Genomic DNA, 17959 nt, shown 5'->3' on the forward strand with positions numbered 1-17959 from the left:
TGTCATGGAGCACAGTTTAAACTTTTGAAAAAGAGACAAATGTTTGTTTGCAGTGTTTGAATAACGTTCCTGTCTCTCTACAACCTCCTGTGTTTCTGTGCAAATCTGTGACCCAAACATGGCAATATAAAAATAACCATATAAACATATGGTTTCTACTTCGCGGATTTTCACCTTTCGCTGGGGGGTCTGGAACGCAACCCCCGCGATGGAGGAGGGATTACTGTAATACCAATTTGTTCTTTTTTAATTAATGATATATCATAGATGCATATTTTATTATACCTACTTAACTTTTATCGACATTTATCTAACTCTATATTTATTTTTCTAGTACCAGAATGTAGTGTAAGTTAATTTGTTTTGGTTTCAATAGATGTATTTTTCATATTTTTGATTCGTTTTCTTCGCGCCCCCCTTTTTGTTACTTCCCGCCCCTCTAGGGGGGACCGCCCCACAGATTCAGAACCACTGAGTTAGAATGAAAGTTGTCCTTCACAATAACACTCCTCCTCTCATCTCTCTTGTCTCCCTCACACCAGCCACAATTCTTTTAAAAGGTAAAGTGCAGGTTAATTTGTTTTATGCATTTTTACTTTATATTTTGTATTAATCATTTTTATATGAATATTTTTGGGTTGTGGAACGAATCATCGACTTCATTTTGATATACAAGTGCTTAAGATTACAAGCTTGTTATGCTTGCAAACCATGGCACCACTGTATTAGGAAGTTTTTCAATGCACAAAGAACCAACTTCATATGTTGTGTTCCGTGAGTTGGTGTCTTGCATCCTAAAGACGAGGCTGAGTCTCAGTACTTTAGCAAAACCAGCTTTATTCAACTCAAAACAGGAACAGCACTGTTATTTATTGTAGCGGGATCTGCCATTCTACTATACAGAGACACAGCAAACAGGCAGAGTTGGGGCCAGGTTAGCGCCCAAGTTATAACATTCCCTGCATCACCCATCGGGCGACTGGCACTTTGCGCGTGGCAGCCGTCAGCTTGCAGTTGTTTCTCTGAAGCTGCAAATCTGCGGTTGCCTCGGCGATGGACAAGCAACCCTCAAGAGACGCGACACTGACACTTCTGCTTGTCGTTCCATTGGGAGGGTCTCAAAAGAGTTCAGTAGTCTCACAATGTAAAGAACACATCCCAGAATAAAATGGGGCTTTGTAAATCAATGGGTCTACAAGGTACCACACAACCCAGTAAAGAACCATAAAGTGCCATTAAAGAACCCAAGGGCCCTGTGATGGTGTGGCACCCTATCCAGTTTCTCCCTGGTACCCTGTATTGTTGGGGTCACCTCTAGCCCCTTAACCCTAAATTCGACAATGCAATTAAAGAAAAAAAAATACCAAAAAGCTAAAGTATTTAAAATAAACATCCATTATACTGGCTGCTTGGCATGAGCAGCAGCAGATATATAAACAGAGTTGAGTCTGTCTCCACCACAAACATAATAATGTGAACTATGTACTAATTCAAGGAAAAATGTCTGTTCACCCTGCTTGCTGGAAGGTGTCAAGGCTGTGGAACGGCTGAAAACATGATGCAAACCTTCATCCGGTATCCATACAGTATAAGGAGCAGCAATTGCTTGTTGCTTGCAGGAATCTTCATTAAAAGTGACAGTAAGTGTGAGACTGACACACTCAGCGCACCTTCATGGACTGAATGTATTGGCTTCTGTTTGTTTTCCAAAAAGGTGTCCCATATTTTATGACAGGCTTGTTTCATTCTGTTCTCAATCCCTCCATCTTTTCCAGTCATCACACTCTTCCCAACCAGTTTCCTAACCTTCTCACTGTGACCCTGGGCAGCCAACTCCTCTGTTTGACAAAATGATGCATTCTCAGCCAATGCAAATTTACATGTAGATTAAAAGGTCATTTAAAATTAATGGAAAGGCAGTATTTTTTAATATCTGTCCATGGTGCGACTTGATTCAATGCCGCCGCGTGATTGGAATAAATAGGACAGACAAATATTGTCAGAGAGGACATTGAGCTGTTAATGGGCGCACCTGCTGTTGCTGTGGTGATTTACGACAAAGAGGCCAGGGAAAGCGAAGCAGGTTCAAGGAGATTCGTAATGAGAAATTCTTACTCAGACTGTCAAGGCCTTGGCGTGCTCTCGCTTTGCCAGCCTCCCCGTCCTATTGGTGGTGAATTAAAATGAGGCTGACATTTATGGAAGGTGGGTCTGATGTGCCCCGCTGACTCCTCCCTGGTAGTTAGTGTTGGACAGATCATACAGAGGACACGGCATTGAAAATGGTGTGTTAGTCCATCATCTACTTTCAGTTTTGGCTTGACCTCACTCTGTTGCTTTGTCTGTCTGAAAACTGCATCATACATTGGCTCAAAACGTCATCCTCAGAAACAAAGACAGAAGGATAGGAAAGGCACCATATAGGATGTATTGAAAAGTCACTATAGTGATAGATAGATAGATAGATAGATAGATAGATAGATAGATAGATAGATAGATAGATAGATAGATAGATAGATAGATAGATAGAAATGAAAGGCACTATATAATAGATAGATAGATAGATAGATAGATAGATAGATAGATAGATAGATAGATAGATAGATAGATAGATAGATAGATAGATAGATAGAAATGAAAGGCACTATATAATAGATAGATAGATAGATAGATAGATAGATAGATAGATAGATAGATAGATAGATAGATAGATAGATAGATAGATAGATAGATAGAAATGAAAGGCACTATATGATAGATAGATAGATAGATAGATAGATAGATAGATAGATAGATAGATAGATAGATAGATAGATAGATAGATAGATAGATAGATAGATAGATAGATAGATAGAAATGAAAGGCACTATATAATAGATAGATAGATAGATAGATAGATAGATAGATAGATAGATAGATAGATAGATAGATAGATAGATAGATAGAAATGAAAGGCGCTATATAATAGATAGATAGATAGATAGATAGATAGATAGATAGATAGATAGATAGATAGATAGATAGATAGATAGATAGATAGATAGATAGAAATGAAAGGCACTATATGATAGATAGATAGATAGATAGATAGATAGATAGATAGATATATAGATAGATAGATAGATAGATAGATAGATAGATAGATAGATAGATAGATAGAAATGAAAGGCACTATATGATAGATAGATAGATAGATAGATAGATAGATAGATAGATAGATAGATAGATAGATAGATAGATAGATAGATAGATAGATAGATAGATAGATAGAAAGGCACAATATAATACATAGATAGGTAGATTGAAAGATAGAAAATTTCATAGTGAATGCAGCAGGAAGTACGAGGGACGTTCAAAAGTTTCCACACTTTTTTTGAACTCTGTTTATTAAGAATTTCAAAAACAAATTACCTCACTTTTCTACGTAGTCACCTTTGTTTGCGATGCAACTTTCCCAGCGTTGTACCAACTTTTTAATGCCCAATTACTACTCCTCCCGCCTTCACCATTTACAACGAAAATATAAACGAAAAAACTTTTTGAATGTCCCACGTACATAGATAGATAGGCTATGCAAGGTGATATAATAGATGCTAATTAGATTGTAAAAAATTGTTACTTGCCATTGTTCACATAACATATTTGTTATTTTAAACAATAATATGCTATAAACATAAATACTTTCTTAATCTGGTCACATACTTGATTAGGGCAGACATGTTGCCAAAAAAATGCTAGTGCTAAGGATCATCAGGAACAACTTTAGAGATGGAGGTGCAGACATAACATCACCATACAGAAATGTTACATGAAACAAGTTTCATTGTGGTCAGATTATTAGCTTATTAGAGCACAGTTTACAAAATACTTAATTCTTTATTACATCACGCTAACACAAGTTAAGTGAAATTACTTTGGAGTCCCTCATTACAAATGCTTTTAATCCGGTTAGCTGTTTGCCTGTGGAATTAGAATAAATGTATTTTCTTTCTACTTATTGTTCACTTTTAAATCTTTATGTCATTTTTGTTAAATTTTAGCTGTTGCACACTGCATATTTTGTTACAGAAACATCACAATGATTTTTTTACTCTAAAATATACAGTACGTGTCCAACTGTAAACCAAGGGTAAGCAGAGAAGTATGCATTATGCTATTTATAAATGGGTCGTGACATCACATGACATTAATTACTCATTCTTCTGGAGCTGGCGACACTCCAGACCAAACCTTCCAAATGTGCATTCTGATTTTGGAAACAGATACCTAGTGATTATTAAAATACAGGCCACCTTCAAGATATAGTGATAGTACATTTTCCCTCAAGGTTTAATTTACTTGATGTAAATGGGTTGATAATACATATTTGTATTTGTGTTTACAATACATACACACACACAAGTATACATAAACAAATATGTCTATATAAATATATGCATATCTATATGTATATATACATATTTTTATGCATACACATGTATGAAGATAGATAGATAGATAGATAGATAGATAGATAGATAGATAGATAGATAGATAGATAGATAGATAGATAGATAAGCCATGTTCTAATTATTAGTTTAATATAATTACGCTGCGAAAGCCAGAACCAGTGTAGTGTATAAGTGATAGGTGGGGATGCTTCCTGTGCAGAGCAAGAATGCATTCGGATTGATAACAAAATCCATCCATCCATCCATTATGCAACCCGCAGAATCTGAACACAGGGTCACGGGGGTCTGCTGGAGCCAATCCCAGCCAACACAGGGCACGAACCAATCCCGGGCAGGGTGCCAACCCACCGCAGGACACACACAAACACACCAAGCACACATTAGGGACAATTTAGAATCGCCAATCCACCTAACCTGCATGTCTTTGGACTGTGGGAGGAAACCAGAGCGCCCGGAGGAAACCTACGCAGACACGGGGAGAACATGCAAACTCCACGCAGGGAGGACCCAGGAAGCGAACCCAGATCCCCAGATCTCCCAACTGCGAGGCAGCAGCACTACCCACTGCACCACTGTGCTGCCCTGATAACAAAATGAAATTATTAATTAGTTGTTTATCTTCCTAGAAATTATTATCAGTGTAAGTCGGAGTGGTGGCTCTGAGGCTAGGGATCTGCACTGGCAATCGTAAGGTTACTGGTTTGAATCCCGTAAATGCCAATAGGGATTCTGCTCTGTTGGGCCCTTGAGCAAGACCCTTAACCTGCAATTGCTGAGTGCTTTGAGTAGTGAGAAAAGCGCTATATAAATGATAGATAGATAGATAGATAGATAGATAGATAGATAGATAGATAGATAGATAGATAGATAGATAGATAGATAGATAGATAGATAGATAGATAGATAGATAGATAGATAGAAATGAAAGGCACTATAATAATAGATAGATAGATAGATAGATAGATAGATAGATAGATAGATAGATAGATAGATAGATAGATAGATAGATAGATAGATAGATAGATAGATAGATAGATAGATAGATAGATAGATAGATAGAAATGAAAGGCACTATATGATAGATAGATAGATAGATAGATAGATAGATAGATAGATAGATAGATAGATAGATAGATAGATAGATAGATAGATAGATAGATAGATAGATAGATAGATAGATAGATAGATAGATACTTCATTAATCCCAAGGGGAAATTCACAGTCTCCTGCAGCAGCAAAGAATTATTAAAAAGAATTATTATGTTTATGTTTATTTTTGTTATTGCCTCATAAATTTCAGCTGCTGTGTCTGATGACGTCACAGAAACACAGTCTGAAAATTATTTTTGAAGCATTTGTGGATAAAAATCAGAGAATTTTACTTTTTTCATTCATGAACCCTGCTGCTTACACATGAATTGTACTGATCCTTTTGGCCAATAATGCCGCCCCCAAAACTGTGCCACCCGGGGTGGACCACCCCCTCCGCCCACCCCTAGCTACGCCACTGGACTCTGAAGACCCTTCTTGGCCATTGCTGTCATGTTTGTTGTCCATGACAGGTCATGGCAGATGTGGACTCCCAAGACTCTGAAACTCTGAACTCTCACCACCCTCTCGCCTTTAATCGTGTCTTTCATAACGTCATTTGGGTTCCTGACGATCCCTCCTTAATCATACTGCATACATGTAAAGTTCACATTTTATGTAGTGTATGTGTTTGAGGAGAAATAAACCAAATTGCATGATAGTCTTCTTTTTCTTCTTTCGGCTACTCCCGTTAAGGGTTGCCACAGCGGATCATCTTCATGATAGTGACCTTTTTAAGCGTAAAATGTGTTATTGCCAATAGATCTCCATATGTGTGAAGACTATTCCCCAGATTAAATTCATTGCAACAATAAAAAGCCTGAGAAACTTTGAAAATTAAAGCAAACTATTCAGCCGAGAAGTCTTTTTTTTTTTTGCAGCCTTTGGGAGCCAATTTAAAGAGGATTCAATCTCCTTCTTTTTTAAAAAAGAAAAGATTTCTGCTTCTCTATAATAAAAGTATAATTAGGTAAGCCATTTCTCAGTCAAACTAATCTGTAATAAAAAAATCCTTTCTGTGCAATTTTTTTTTAAATAGTGGAAAACCTTGTCCTTGAGTTTTTCTTGTAGCGGAGGCCACGTGACAACGTTAGGGCACGACTCTGTATCATCTGAAGTGCAGTGTTAATGTGAAAGTGTCTGATATCAGATTGCATCGGTGTGTGCTATGCTTTCCAAATTTTGATGATTTTAGTAATCTAAAGTAAGAAAAAATGTCTGACTCCCTTGCATCGGTTCTATTTCATCGGATAAAGTGATAATAATAATAATAATAATAATTCATTACATTTATATAGTGTAATGACTAAGACTCGTATTTCAAGGCAATTGTATTTTTTTGGGAGATTTTTCTTGTATTCTTAGGGAATTGAGGTTTGGGGGGCTGTCAAAACAGGGTCCATTAAAGCCCATCGTGATAATCCCTGTGTGATTTTGGGCTATACATAAAATAAATTGTTGTTGTTGTTGCATGCATGTGCCAATCTTGTGATTCAACTTCAGCCACCTTTCACCAGACATACTGAACGCCCTAGTCCTGTTGTCAGTAGTTTAAGTTCTTTTCAAAATATTTTTCTAATTTGTAATTTCTTTTGTTTAGAGACCACAGACAATATTTCAGATAATATTGTATTTGTAGTGCATCCATATTGTGCAGACATTCTCAAACCCTGCATAATCCTGTTGAAGGTGTGGAGAGTGGGCACCTATTTGGGTGTTAATGCCATAGGAGTGCCTTAACGCATGGGCACGCTTTGCAGTTCCCCAGGGCCCCATGCTAATCTACGTATGTTGTGACTTGCTATCAATAAATAAATACTATACTATATTAAACTATAAATATTTGTTTTTGTGTCACCAATGGACATTGGCATTCGCGTCTGATTGAGTATCACGGTCACCTCTGCAACCTCACATGCCTGTATGTGTACGGATCTCATGCACTACATACTGTAAAAGCGGATATGTTAACGTCACTTCAACTCAATTCTCTGCAAAGAAATTTCACAAATGTTTGTGTCGAACACTTGATTCATAATAAACAATTCATAGTACAGTCGACCCTCGATATACGACCTTCCTGACATGCGAACAACTTGGTTTACGACCAAAATTTTTGTTTTGAATTACGACAATAGTCTTGAGTTATGACCCGAATGCGGTCACGTATATCCGCTTGTGCGATTGTAAACAAACAGCCGAGAGCGCTCGTAAGCGTCAGTCGGAGCCCAGATACGTGTGTTTGTGGACGTAATTTCAGTCAATGCAGTGATTTATATAATTTATTTCGATAATTGCTATCAAATTGGTCCCAAAAAAGCTAGAAAAGAAGGTAAGGAAGAAAGAGAAGGTAACGAAGGTAAAGAAAGCGATCACAATCAAAACGAAGAAGGAAATTGTGTGGAAATATGAGAGTGGTGTTCGTGTGACTGATCTCGCTAATATGTACAGCATGTCGAAATCCACTATCTCGACAATTTCACAAAGAAAAGATTTGTATAAGGAAGCTAGTGTTGCTAAAGGTGTTACTCAAATTAGTAAGTCACGATCAACAGTGTTAGACGAGGTGGAAAACCTATTATTAATGTGGATAAACGAAAGGCAGATGGCAGGTGATCGCCTATCTGAGTCTATAATTTGTGAAAAAGGTAGGGCTATAAATGCAAATCTGTTAAAGGATTAGCCATCAACAAGTGATAGTGGTGAAACATTTCATGCCAGTAAGGGGTGGTTTCGCAATTTTAAATCGAGAACTGGGATTCATAGCGTAGTTAGCCATGGTGAAGCAGCCAGTGCTGGTAAAAGGGCTGCCGAAAATTACATACACCACTTTGAAATGATAACACAGAGAAATGGCTTTTGCTCTCATGTTGAGGAACTGGTGGAGGAACACTTAGAGGAATTGTCTACAGAAGAACTTCAGCAACTTCTGGCTGAACAACAGAGAATGGCAGCTGAGGAGCTTTCTGAAGAGGAGGGGGAGGATCAACAATCAGTGCAGCAAATTTCCTCTTCTGAAATAAAGGACATCCTGAAAAAATGGACAGAGCTACAAACATTTGTAGTGAAGACCCACCCAGACAGAGAAAAAGCTAATCGTTGCATTAACTTGCTTAATGACAATGTCATGTCATAACTACAGAACTGTGTTGAAGAAAAGACAGAAACAGACAACCTTAGACCAGTTTTTATTTCCAAGAAGGTTGAGACCTAGTGAGCCAGAAGCAGGTCCTAGTGGGCTATAGCCTCTCCCAAGGAGAGAAAGGACACCAGAGAGCCAGAGTCCTGATGTTCTTATGGAAGGGGGCTCTCCTTCCAAACAATAACCACCTTCCATTTCATTCTCCTTCTCCTCCCTTCCTGCAAGCCAAAGATGTCAACTTAAATGGTGAGTACAGTATGAAAGTGTTGTTTCTGGTAGGCTAGGCACTTTTTATAACTTTTTTGTTAGTACATTAGAAAGATTATTGGTGTATTTGGTAAATTATGCACATTATACAACCCTTTTTGATTATGAAAAGGTTAAGTAAGTGTTGCTGTGGGAGGTTCGGAATGCATTATGGGTATTTCCATTATTTCTTATGGGTAAAATAGTCTTGACGTACAACCAACTTGAGTTACAACCAGCCCTCGTGAATGAATTGAGCTCGTAAGTCAAGGGTCCACTCTAATTTCATACTGTGCCATCTCTGTCTTTATGGTGTACCAATTGAGTATCATTTACATGTTGAAATTTTTGTGTTTTTCAAGACTCATTTTATATTGTTCAAACGTTTGTGTTGATTAATCTTTGCTGTGCAGCATGTTTTTTAATGTTAATGTTAAGTACCAATACAATAAGTATACAGTGGTGCCTTGGATTGTGAGCATAATTCGTTCCAGAAATGTGCTTGTAATCCAAAGCACTCGTATATCAAATTGAATATTCCCATAAGAAATCATGAAAACTCCATTGATTCATTCTACAACCCAAAGCTATTCATATAAAAATGATTAATACAAAATATAAAGTAAAAATACATAAAACAAATTAACCTGCACTTTACCTTTGAAAAGAATCATGGCTGGTGTGAGGGAGATGAGAGAGAGGAGAGGAGGAGGAGGAGGGTTATTGTGTAGGACGACTCACTCTAACTAACAGAATCCCTGCTATCTGTTGGCTCACTGGAATCTTGTTCTTTTTTTGCGACTTTAACAAGGTAACCTATCCAATGACAGCTGCTTTTGCTTGAAGAGTCACTACACTTGGACACAAAATAAAAAAATGCTTTACGCACTGTAAGGTTTCTAAACTCTTTTGGGATTCACCCCAACGGGACGACACGCGGAAGAGCGTCCCGAAGCAACCGCAGGCTCCCAGCGCTGTAGCAGTTTGCCGCAAAAGCGAATCTGAAAAGAGCGCCTGCCATTGATGGGTGATACAAGGAACATTATAAATGCAGGGCACAGTATTACTTAGCCATTAACCTGGCCCCCGACCCTGCCTGACTGCTGTGTCTGTGTATAGGAAAGTGGCAGATCCCGCTACAATAAATAACCGCGCTGTTCCTGTTTCATGCTGAATAAAGCTGGCTTTGCTAAAGTACTGAGACTCAGCCTTGTGTTTGGGGCTGCAAGACAGGGACTCACACATTACAACACACACACACACACACACACACGTGGTCACAGTGCTATAGTAAACAGTATACGCTTGTACGGATGTTGACTATATGAGTGAGGCATGCCGACTGAGACTGAGCTTGGGAGATGATTACCCACAATCCCACAGCGAAAGAGAGAGAGAGAGAGAAGTTTTGATCACGTGATGATCGTCAGACAAAGCCTAATTGTAATTGCAAGACATCGCTCGTTTATCAAGTTAAAATTTATTAAAAATTTTAGCTCGTGTTGCAAAACACTCACAGACAAAGTTACTCGCTATCCAAGGTTTCACTGTATGAGTAATTTTATCAACCATTTACATTTTTATTCCTGTGAGTGGTTGTGTAGGTAGGAGCACCAGTGCACTGCTCTGCCCGGAGGCCTATAATGCTGTTAGGATGGCCCTGCTTCAAGGAATTCTTCTTCACAATGAACCCCAAACCAAGAGTCTTGTAGCTGAAGCAGATGCATTGCCTACTTCCACAAGATAGTTGAGCAGCTTAGTAGTAGTTGGTAGCATTCAGTTCTGAGGGATTGTGCATTTTTGCTCCTGGTGGACTGCTCGTAGCTGTGTCTGTTGTGGAGTCCAGAATGAGTGGCAGTGCTTTCCGTACCATGTACAGGGAGCTCTAACATCTCTGGGCACTGTTATCGTCAGCTTTCTCCATCACTACGGCCTCATGCCTTGAGAGACCCGACATCACCTCCTGCTTCCAGGCATTCCTGTCTGAGTCGACCGACTGCCAAGTGTTAGTGTTGATACCGAGAGCCTTGAGGCTTGCAGACGTCCATGTAGCACTTCTGAGGTCTTCCTGTTGGCCTCTTGCCAGACGCCTGTTCTCCAAAGTGGAGGTCCTTGGATATCCGTACCCAGCCAGCACTTACGTCTGTGCTTGAGAGACGTGAAGATGGAGGTGGTGCCTGCCTTCTTCAGCACTGTATTATTGGTGACATTGTCTCCCCAAGAGTCGTCAAATGTATGCCTGAGGCAGGACCTGTAGAAAGTGTTCAGTTTCTGTTCTTGGCTTGTGTGCAGCATCAAAGTGTACAGCAATGTGCTCAACATGCACCTGGACTTTGACATTCTCCATGAGATTGCTGTTGGCCTATAATCTCTTTGTCAGTCTTGAAAAGTTTTCCGATCCAGTTGTTGATCTTGCTGTCTGGTGTCAGGTTGTCCATGATTGTTGAACCCAAGTTTAGACTTCCAGCTCATAGCTGAAGAGACTGACCAAAAGGTTAATGTTGACATCTTGGCACATCAGCTGCATCTTCTTCAGATTGATGGAGATGCAAAACTTGTTGCAGGCTTCTGCGAAGCACATCATGATTGCTCGTATCACCGCCGAGTGTGACTGGCTATGGAAATCTCTGACGTGCCACATCTGCTCCTTGGTCTTTGTTTGAAGACTTGATCTTGTATATTGGGAAGCTTAGCCATTAGTAAACCTAAAGAGTCAGGTAGACTGAGTGCTCCCCCCAGTTTGTAAACTTACTTATGTTCCCTTTACGTCTTCTTCAAATTTGGAATAGTTTCACAAGCAATACTGAAATAAGTTTCATAAAGGCAAAAAGTATATTCCAAAAGCTTTTGGCATTCGCTCTAATCCCCTGGCCTTCATACACAGTTGCCTAACTGTGATTTATGAGAATACAGAGGAAAGTTAACAACAAAAAAAAATCTGTTTTTCTGGAACTTGATGACTTGTTGCCTTCATTAACATGAAAGTTTTCCTTCATTGCTGTTTCTTATTTTTTTCATTTCACGCTGGGAATTCTACATCTACATGACAAACTGCTCTTGTGCAAGTTAATTTCAAGTACACTTTCTGTGTTTGTTCATTTTTTTTTAGTATTTTTAAACAGCAATTTGTCTGGCACAAAGATGCAAGCTTTGCAGAAAATTAAAAGGCTTTAAATGAGGTAAAGCTCCATAGGAGGCACTTTATGCTGATCAAATAAAAGTCCACCTAGAGGAGAAATAGTAAAAAAAACTGAAATAATATGTACTTGTTTACTGTGCCTACGCTGTCCTACAAATTAGCTTACATACTCCTAAAAAATAAAGGTGCTGCAGTGGTTCATTAGAGCGATGCCATAAGAGAACCATCCACATGAAGGGTCCAGAAAGAACCTTCGTTTATTTAGATTTGTAACAGGCTCCATAAATATCCATGAATAGGTTGGGAGACAGAGTCAGAGAGGTGAGATTGCATTGGTTTGGACATGTGCAGTGGAGAGATGTTTAGTATATTGGGAGAAGGGTTCCAAGGATAGAGCTGCCAGGCAAGAGGACAAGAGGAAGGTTTATGGATGTGGTGAGAGAGGACATGCAGGTGATGGGGGTAACAGAGCAAAATGCAGAGGACAGAAAGATATGGAAGAAGATGATCCGCTTTGGTGACCCCTAAAGGAAGCAGCTGAAAGAAAAAGAAGAAGAACTCATAGAACTATTTGTCCCCAGGGGGGAATTTGACTTTCTATAGAAGCTCTTTAAATAAATAAATAGATATACGTATAAAAGTGTTAAACTGTGTATATATATATATATATATATATATATATATATATATATATATATATATATACATGGGAACACTTTATCATCCTAGTCTAACACCAAGTCAATGAACCTTCAGGAGTATCAGTCTGTCCAGTTACGAAGCATAAGTGATTGTGAATCACCTTGACCTTCTTTGGTGCAAATGAAAGTGACACCACCAAAAGGGAATAGTCTAGCAGGTGGTGTCCACAGACAATTGCACTATCCTTATCCTTCCAGACTGAATCTTGTCACTACTGGTAGCATGAGGCAGTGTCTGCAGCTTATTCAGGTCATATCTATCTATCTATCTATCTATCTATCTATCTATCTATCTATCTATCTATCTATCTATCTATCTATCTATCTATCTATCTATCTATCTATCTATCTATCTATCTATCTATCTATCTATCTATCTATCTATCTATCTATCTATCTATCTATCTATCTATCTATCATATAGTGCCTTACATGTCTATCTATCTATCTATCTATCTATCTATCTATCTATCTATCTATCTATCTATCTATCTATCTATCTATCTATCATATAGTGCCTTACATATCTATCTATCTATCTATCTATCTATCTATCTATCTATCTATCTATCTATCTATCTATCTATCTATCTATCTATCTATCTATCTATCTGCATTTTACAATGCACTGACATTTATCTATTATGTGGTGTCTTTTATATCCATTCAACCGAATTTTTTTATCACATAGTTCACCTTTAGTCAAATCAGCTGAAATACTGTAACTGCTGTATTTATTATAAAAACAATGTAATAAAATATGCAGGAATGTATAAATTGTTGTTTCAACACAGAATCGGTCACGCTGTATGTTGCCACATCCAAATGGCTCACACCTCATTAGGGGCTCTAAGTGTTCTTTTAACCTTTCGGCCCCGGGTCGCCAAAGCCTGTAACGCTCTTTCACCTAAGATTTCTTGAAAGGTAGATGACCCTTAAAGCCTCGAGGCTATTGAGCTCTTCCATTGATCTTATCCATTTAAAAGGCTGGAAGGTACTCATTCCAGTCAGGATTATTATAATATTGTGGGATGAAGAGAAGGCAGACTTGGGGGTCAGCTATAAAGAGTATTTTGTCTTTTTGTAATAAACAGAAAAGCATATTGTTGTTTTTTTTACTTTTAATTTTAATTTATACTGGTTTGAACAGCCTGTTTACACAGAACACTGTACTCAAGCTTGTTAAAATATTCCATGTTTTGTCTCTTGTTTTTCTTTCTATACTCTTTGTCAGTAAAATATACAGGATTCCTGTTACAAACCATATTCATTTTAGTCTCATTTAGTTTATATTACCAAAAACGCTCTTGGATGACTTGTCTTTCATTAAAGCTTCCAGTGAATCACAAATATAAACTTTCTACTTCATAACCGTTAGACTTGCAACAGGAATGCAGTGAACAGGTTGAGGCTGTGATTCAGCCTGCAGTAGCTATGGGGTTCTTTTATCATAAAGGCTGTGATATCATCAGTGATGCAAAAGCAGCATGACAAGTCTGGTAAACCTTTCTTTATCTTCTTATTATAAAAGAAAGTAAATTATAAACCCTAAAAAAATCTGAATGTTCATAACTATTAGTCAATGCCGTACAATTTGCAGCAAAAATAAAGCAGTGCATGAATCAATGTGGTGTATGTAGGCTTCATCTGTAGTTGTGCTTTGTTTTTGTGTTCTCAGTTTTTACTGACAGGCCACCTCCAATAATAAGGCAAGGGCCATCCAATCAGACATTAGCAGTGGACAGCGTGGCCTTGTTAAAGTGCCAGGCTTCAGGCGACCCGATACCCACCATCAGCTGGTTGAAGGATGGTGTGAGTCTCCTTGGAAAGGATTCCAGGATGTCTTTGCAAGATCTCGGAAGTCTGCAAATTAAAAACTTAAGGGTAGGTATCAATTTGTTTGTTTGTATGTATTTTAATATTTGAGAAAATAAATCAAAATATGCAAGTGTCATTGTTTAACCCAGTTAGTCATGAGCAGGGTTATGGAGAAGTGCTGGAACCCATCCTAGCCAGCTTCAGGCCAACTTAGTGTCACCAATTCATCTAACAAGCATGTCTTTGGACACTGGGAGGAAACTCACACAGACACAAGAAGAACATATAAAATCAACGCAAGGAAGAGAGTGTTTGTGTGTGTGCGTGTGTGTGCGTGGGCGTGTGTGCGTGCGCATGTGTGTGTGTGTGCGCGCACGCATGCGCGTGAGTGGTCATTTGAGTAGAGAGTGGAAGACACACTGTTAATGAGATATCTGCCAGACTCAGCTGCCCTCCTTCTCTTAACAGTTCCCACTTCATTTTCTTGGTTTTGTTTTTCCAATTGCTTCTCAGCTCAGCATAGGTCAGATATGTTAAAAGGAAGGCTGTGCCATAGCACTTTTAGGAGATAAATAGAAAATATTGATTGTTTAAATTGCTTGATGTAAACACTTAACGACTAGCGGGCCATAAAAATAAAGTGGATGGCCCCTGGATTGCCTCCAGAATGATAATATTCTTCTGCTTTAAGGGTTAAATGAGCCAAGCACAAGCATGTCATATGAAATTTAGAATTTCACAAAAGTGATGACTGGCATCACTGTGCGCAGGGACTGTATGATGTCCATTATGGTTGAAAAATGCTTATGCTCCTGCCATTTTATTAACCCTAACCCTAAGCCTAATCCTAAGACTAACCTTAACTCTAATGACTGCCACCATTGTGCACAAGAACTGTACGATGTCCATTACAGCTGAAAAATCTTTATGTTGTTGACATTTTATTAACCCTAACCCTAAGCCGACAGTTTTTGAATATATTAAGGTTTAAGGTTTCTTTATTTAGTCATGTTTACACAAGAAAACATGAAATTTGCCTTCTCAGTTGCATCTAATAACAGACAAAATGAAATAAAACAGACAAATAGAAACAAGAAAGTTTAAGGTAAGGCAGTTAGATAATACATATTTACACCAAAAAAAAAAAAAAAAAGGTTACAGGATATATATCAAAACCTTAAACATTATCTCCGATATTTCTTATTGAAAAGTCATATGGCACTAGGAAGAAAGGAGTTTCTGGAGCGATTTGTGTGGGTTTTCAAAGCGACTCTCCTTCCTGATTTACTGAACTTTAGTTCTACATGTAATGGATGACTGGCATCAGTTGAGATGATTTCCAGTTTCTTTAACACTGCTCTCTGACACACTCTGGTCAAATCATCTCCATCAGCCCCAATAAGCTTAGCTGCATACTTTGTAATCTGCTGGAGATATATATTTACCCAGTAACACAGTGCACGATAACGTGCAGTGAATACACTTGACTTGAGCATTTATAGTTTTCATCCTCTTTCTCTGTATGTTTATCATTCGTTTGCTCAGAGGTTGATGTGCTTGCTGATTCCTGAGCAGCTCTTCTTTTCTCTACTCTAGCGACCCGCTTCTTCTTTTCTTTCGTCGGCATCTTTTCACGTTAAAACTGATTAAGTTAGTTTTTGTGTTGCCATTACTTAGTACATTTTCTTTAATTTTTCACTTAAGTGTTCAATCTGCCTCAAGAATGATTTAAGATATGAAGAGGTAGAGGAAGTGACGGCGAAGGTGGTAGGGATGAGAACGACGCCATTATGTATGCGCTGCACGGCCGTCCTGCTGGCCGCTGCCGAGAGTTGATTCTACAATAAAATAAAATAAAAATAAAAAGAGGAATAACCTTTGAGCTCAATAATCACCATTAAAGCGGATAGTAGAGGTCACATACTATATGTGTACCAAATTTTAGGTCTATAGTTCAAACGGTTTGTGAGCTACAGGTGATTTAAAATCTTGGACAGACAAACGAACAGCCACGGTAGCGTATTCTATATAAAGATTCAGACAGTATTTCAGGACATATTTATTGAATAATATATAAAGTCTCAAAATTTTTATTATTAGTTGTAGAGATATATATTTTATATAAATAGAAATCTATATTCAGGATCAGTGCACCAGAGCTTTTGCCTTCGAGCTCTCATCCCCTATCCAAATCCTAACCCTAACCTTAACCCTAATAACTGGCATCATTGTGCGCAAAGACTGTATGATGTCCATTACAGCTGAAAAATCTTTATGCTGTTGATATTTTATTTAATAAGCTGAGGAAAGACATTAGGAAAAACAATGGAAAAAAATATAATTGCTGTATGTATGTAGTATATATACATACTGTATATACACGGAGAGAAAGAGAGAGCGAGAAAGGGATGTTGGCTGTCATCAGTTTTCGGGTGCTCTAAATTAATTATCAGCTACTATTAAGGAAAATAGAAATTTATTAACAAAATTAACGTCAGCACTTTTTAGGTAAACAATTTACCTTCCACTCCTTGTATAGGAGGCAGACGTGGGCCATGGAGGTTAATGCATTTTTACTGTACTGCTGGATTAAACTCTTCGCTTCGATAGTCAAGGCCTTTTAGTTTGTTTGGAGATAAGCAATTAAAACTACAGCCTGGAGATCACTGACAAACTTCAATACCACTGATGGACTTCAGGGGGTCGCCAAAGGTGGCCACTCCAGAGACTGCTGTTTAGACGGTAGAATCGCAATTCATTACACATAATGTCCACAGGCTCACATTTCTGTCATTAGTGAGGCAGTTTTGGAAAGATTTTTTAATGTAGCCTTTTGTAAAATATATAATTATTGTTAACCTTTGTTATTTGATTCCTATTACTATGTTTTTATTTTATTTATTTTGCATGTAATGAGAAGTCAAGCAAAATGACAACTTTTATTGAAAGATTACAATATGCAAGCTTTCGAGGCAACTCAGGCCCCTTCTTCAGACAAGACTTGAATTCATTTTTTACATGTAAGATGCCTCACCTAAAGGTTTTCCAATGCTGTCTCTGTCCTGGTGTCTACTGTATATAAGGACAGGGAACTCCAGTTTCTGTATTACATTTTACCTGAAGAAGGGGCCTGAGTTGCCGTGAAAGCCTTGCATATTGTAATCTTTCTAGTTAGCCAATAAAAGGGGTCATTTTGCTTGACTTCTCACTACATCCATTATGGCTAACACAGTACAACACCCTAGTACTACAGACTTATTTTGCATGAAATTAATTATTAGAATTAAAATGCTACTTCAGTTAAATACTACAAAAATAACAATATGCTATATATTTATCCATTTATTAAGTTGCCAGTTATTTTCCAACCCGC

The 17959-nt window shown here is 38.1% G+C and overlaps 1 protein-coding gene across 5 annotated transcripts in view; it reads left to right on the top strand.

Annotated features, from left to right (window-relative positions):
* Positions 1–17959, top strand: part of robo2 (roundabout, axon guidance receptor, homolog 2 (Drosophila)) — an 837757-nt gene that overhangs the window by 630932 nt on the left and 188866 nt on the right. For all 5 annotated transcript variants that reach the window (XM_051926308.1, XM_051926309.1, XM_051926310.1 and 2 more), the window contains exon 9: positions 14447–14652. In XM_051926308.1, the coding sequence (XP_051782268.1) occupies positions 14447–14652 (206 nt within the window). The remainder of the gene's footprint in view (positions 1–14446; positions 14653–17959) is intronic.

The sequence above is a fragment of the Erpetoichthys calabaricus genome, chromosome 4 (genome assembly GCF_900747795.2).
Source record: "Erpetoichthys calabaricus chromosome 4, fErpCal1.3, whole genome shotgun sequence".
NCBI classification, from domain to species: domain Eukaryota; kingdom Metazoa; phylum Chordata; class Cladistia; order Polypteriformes; family Polypteridae; genus Erpetoichthys; species Erpetoichthys calabaricus.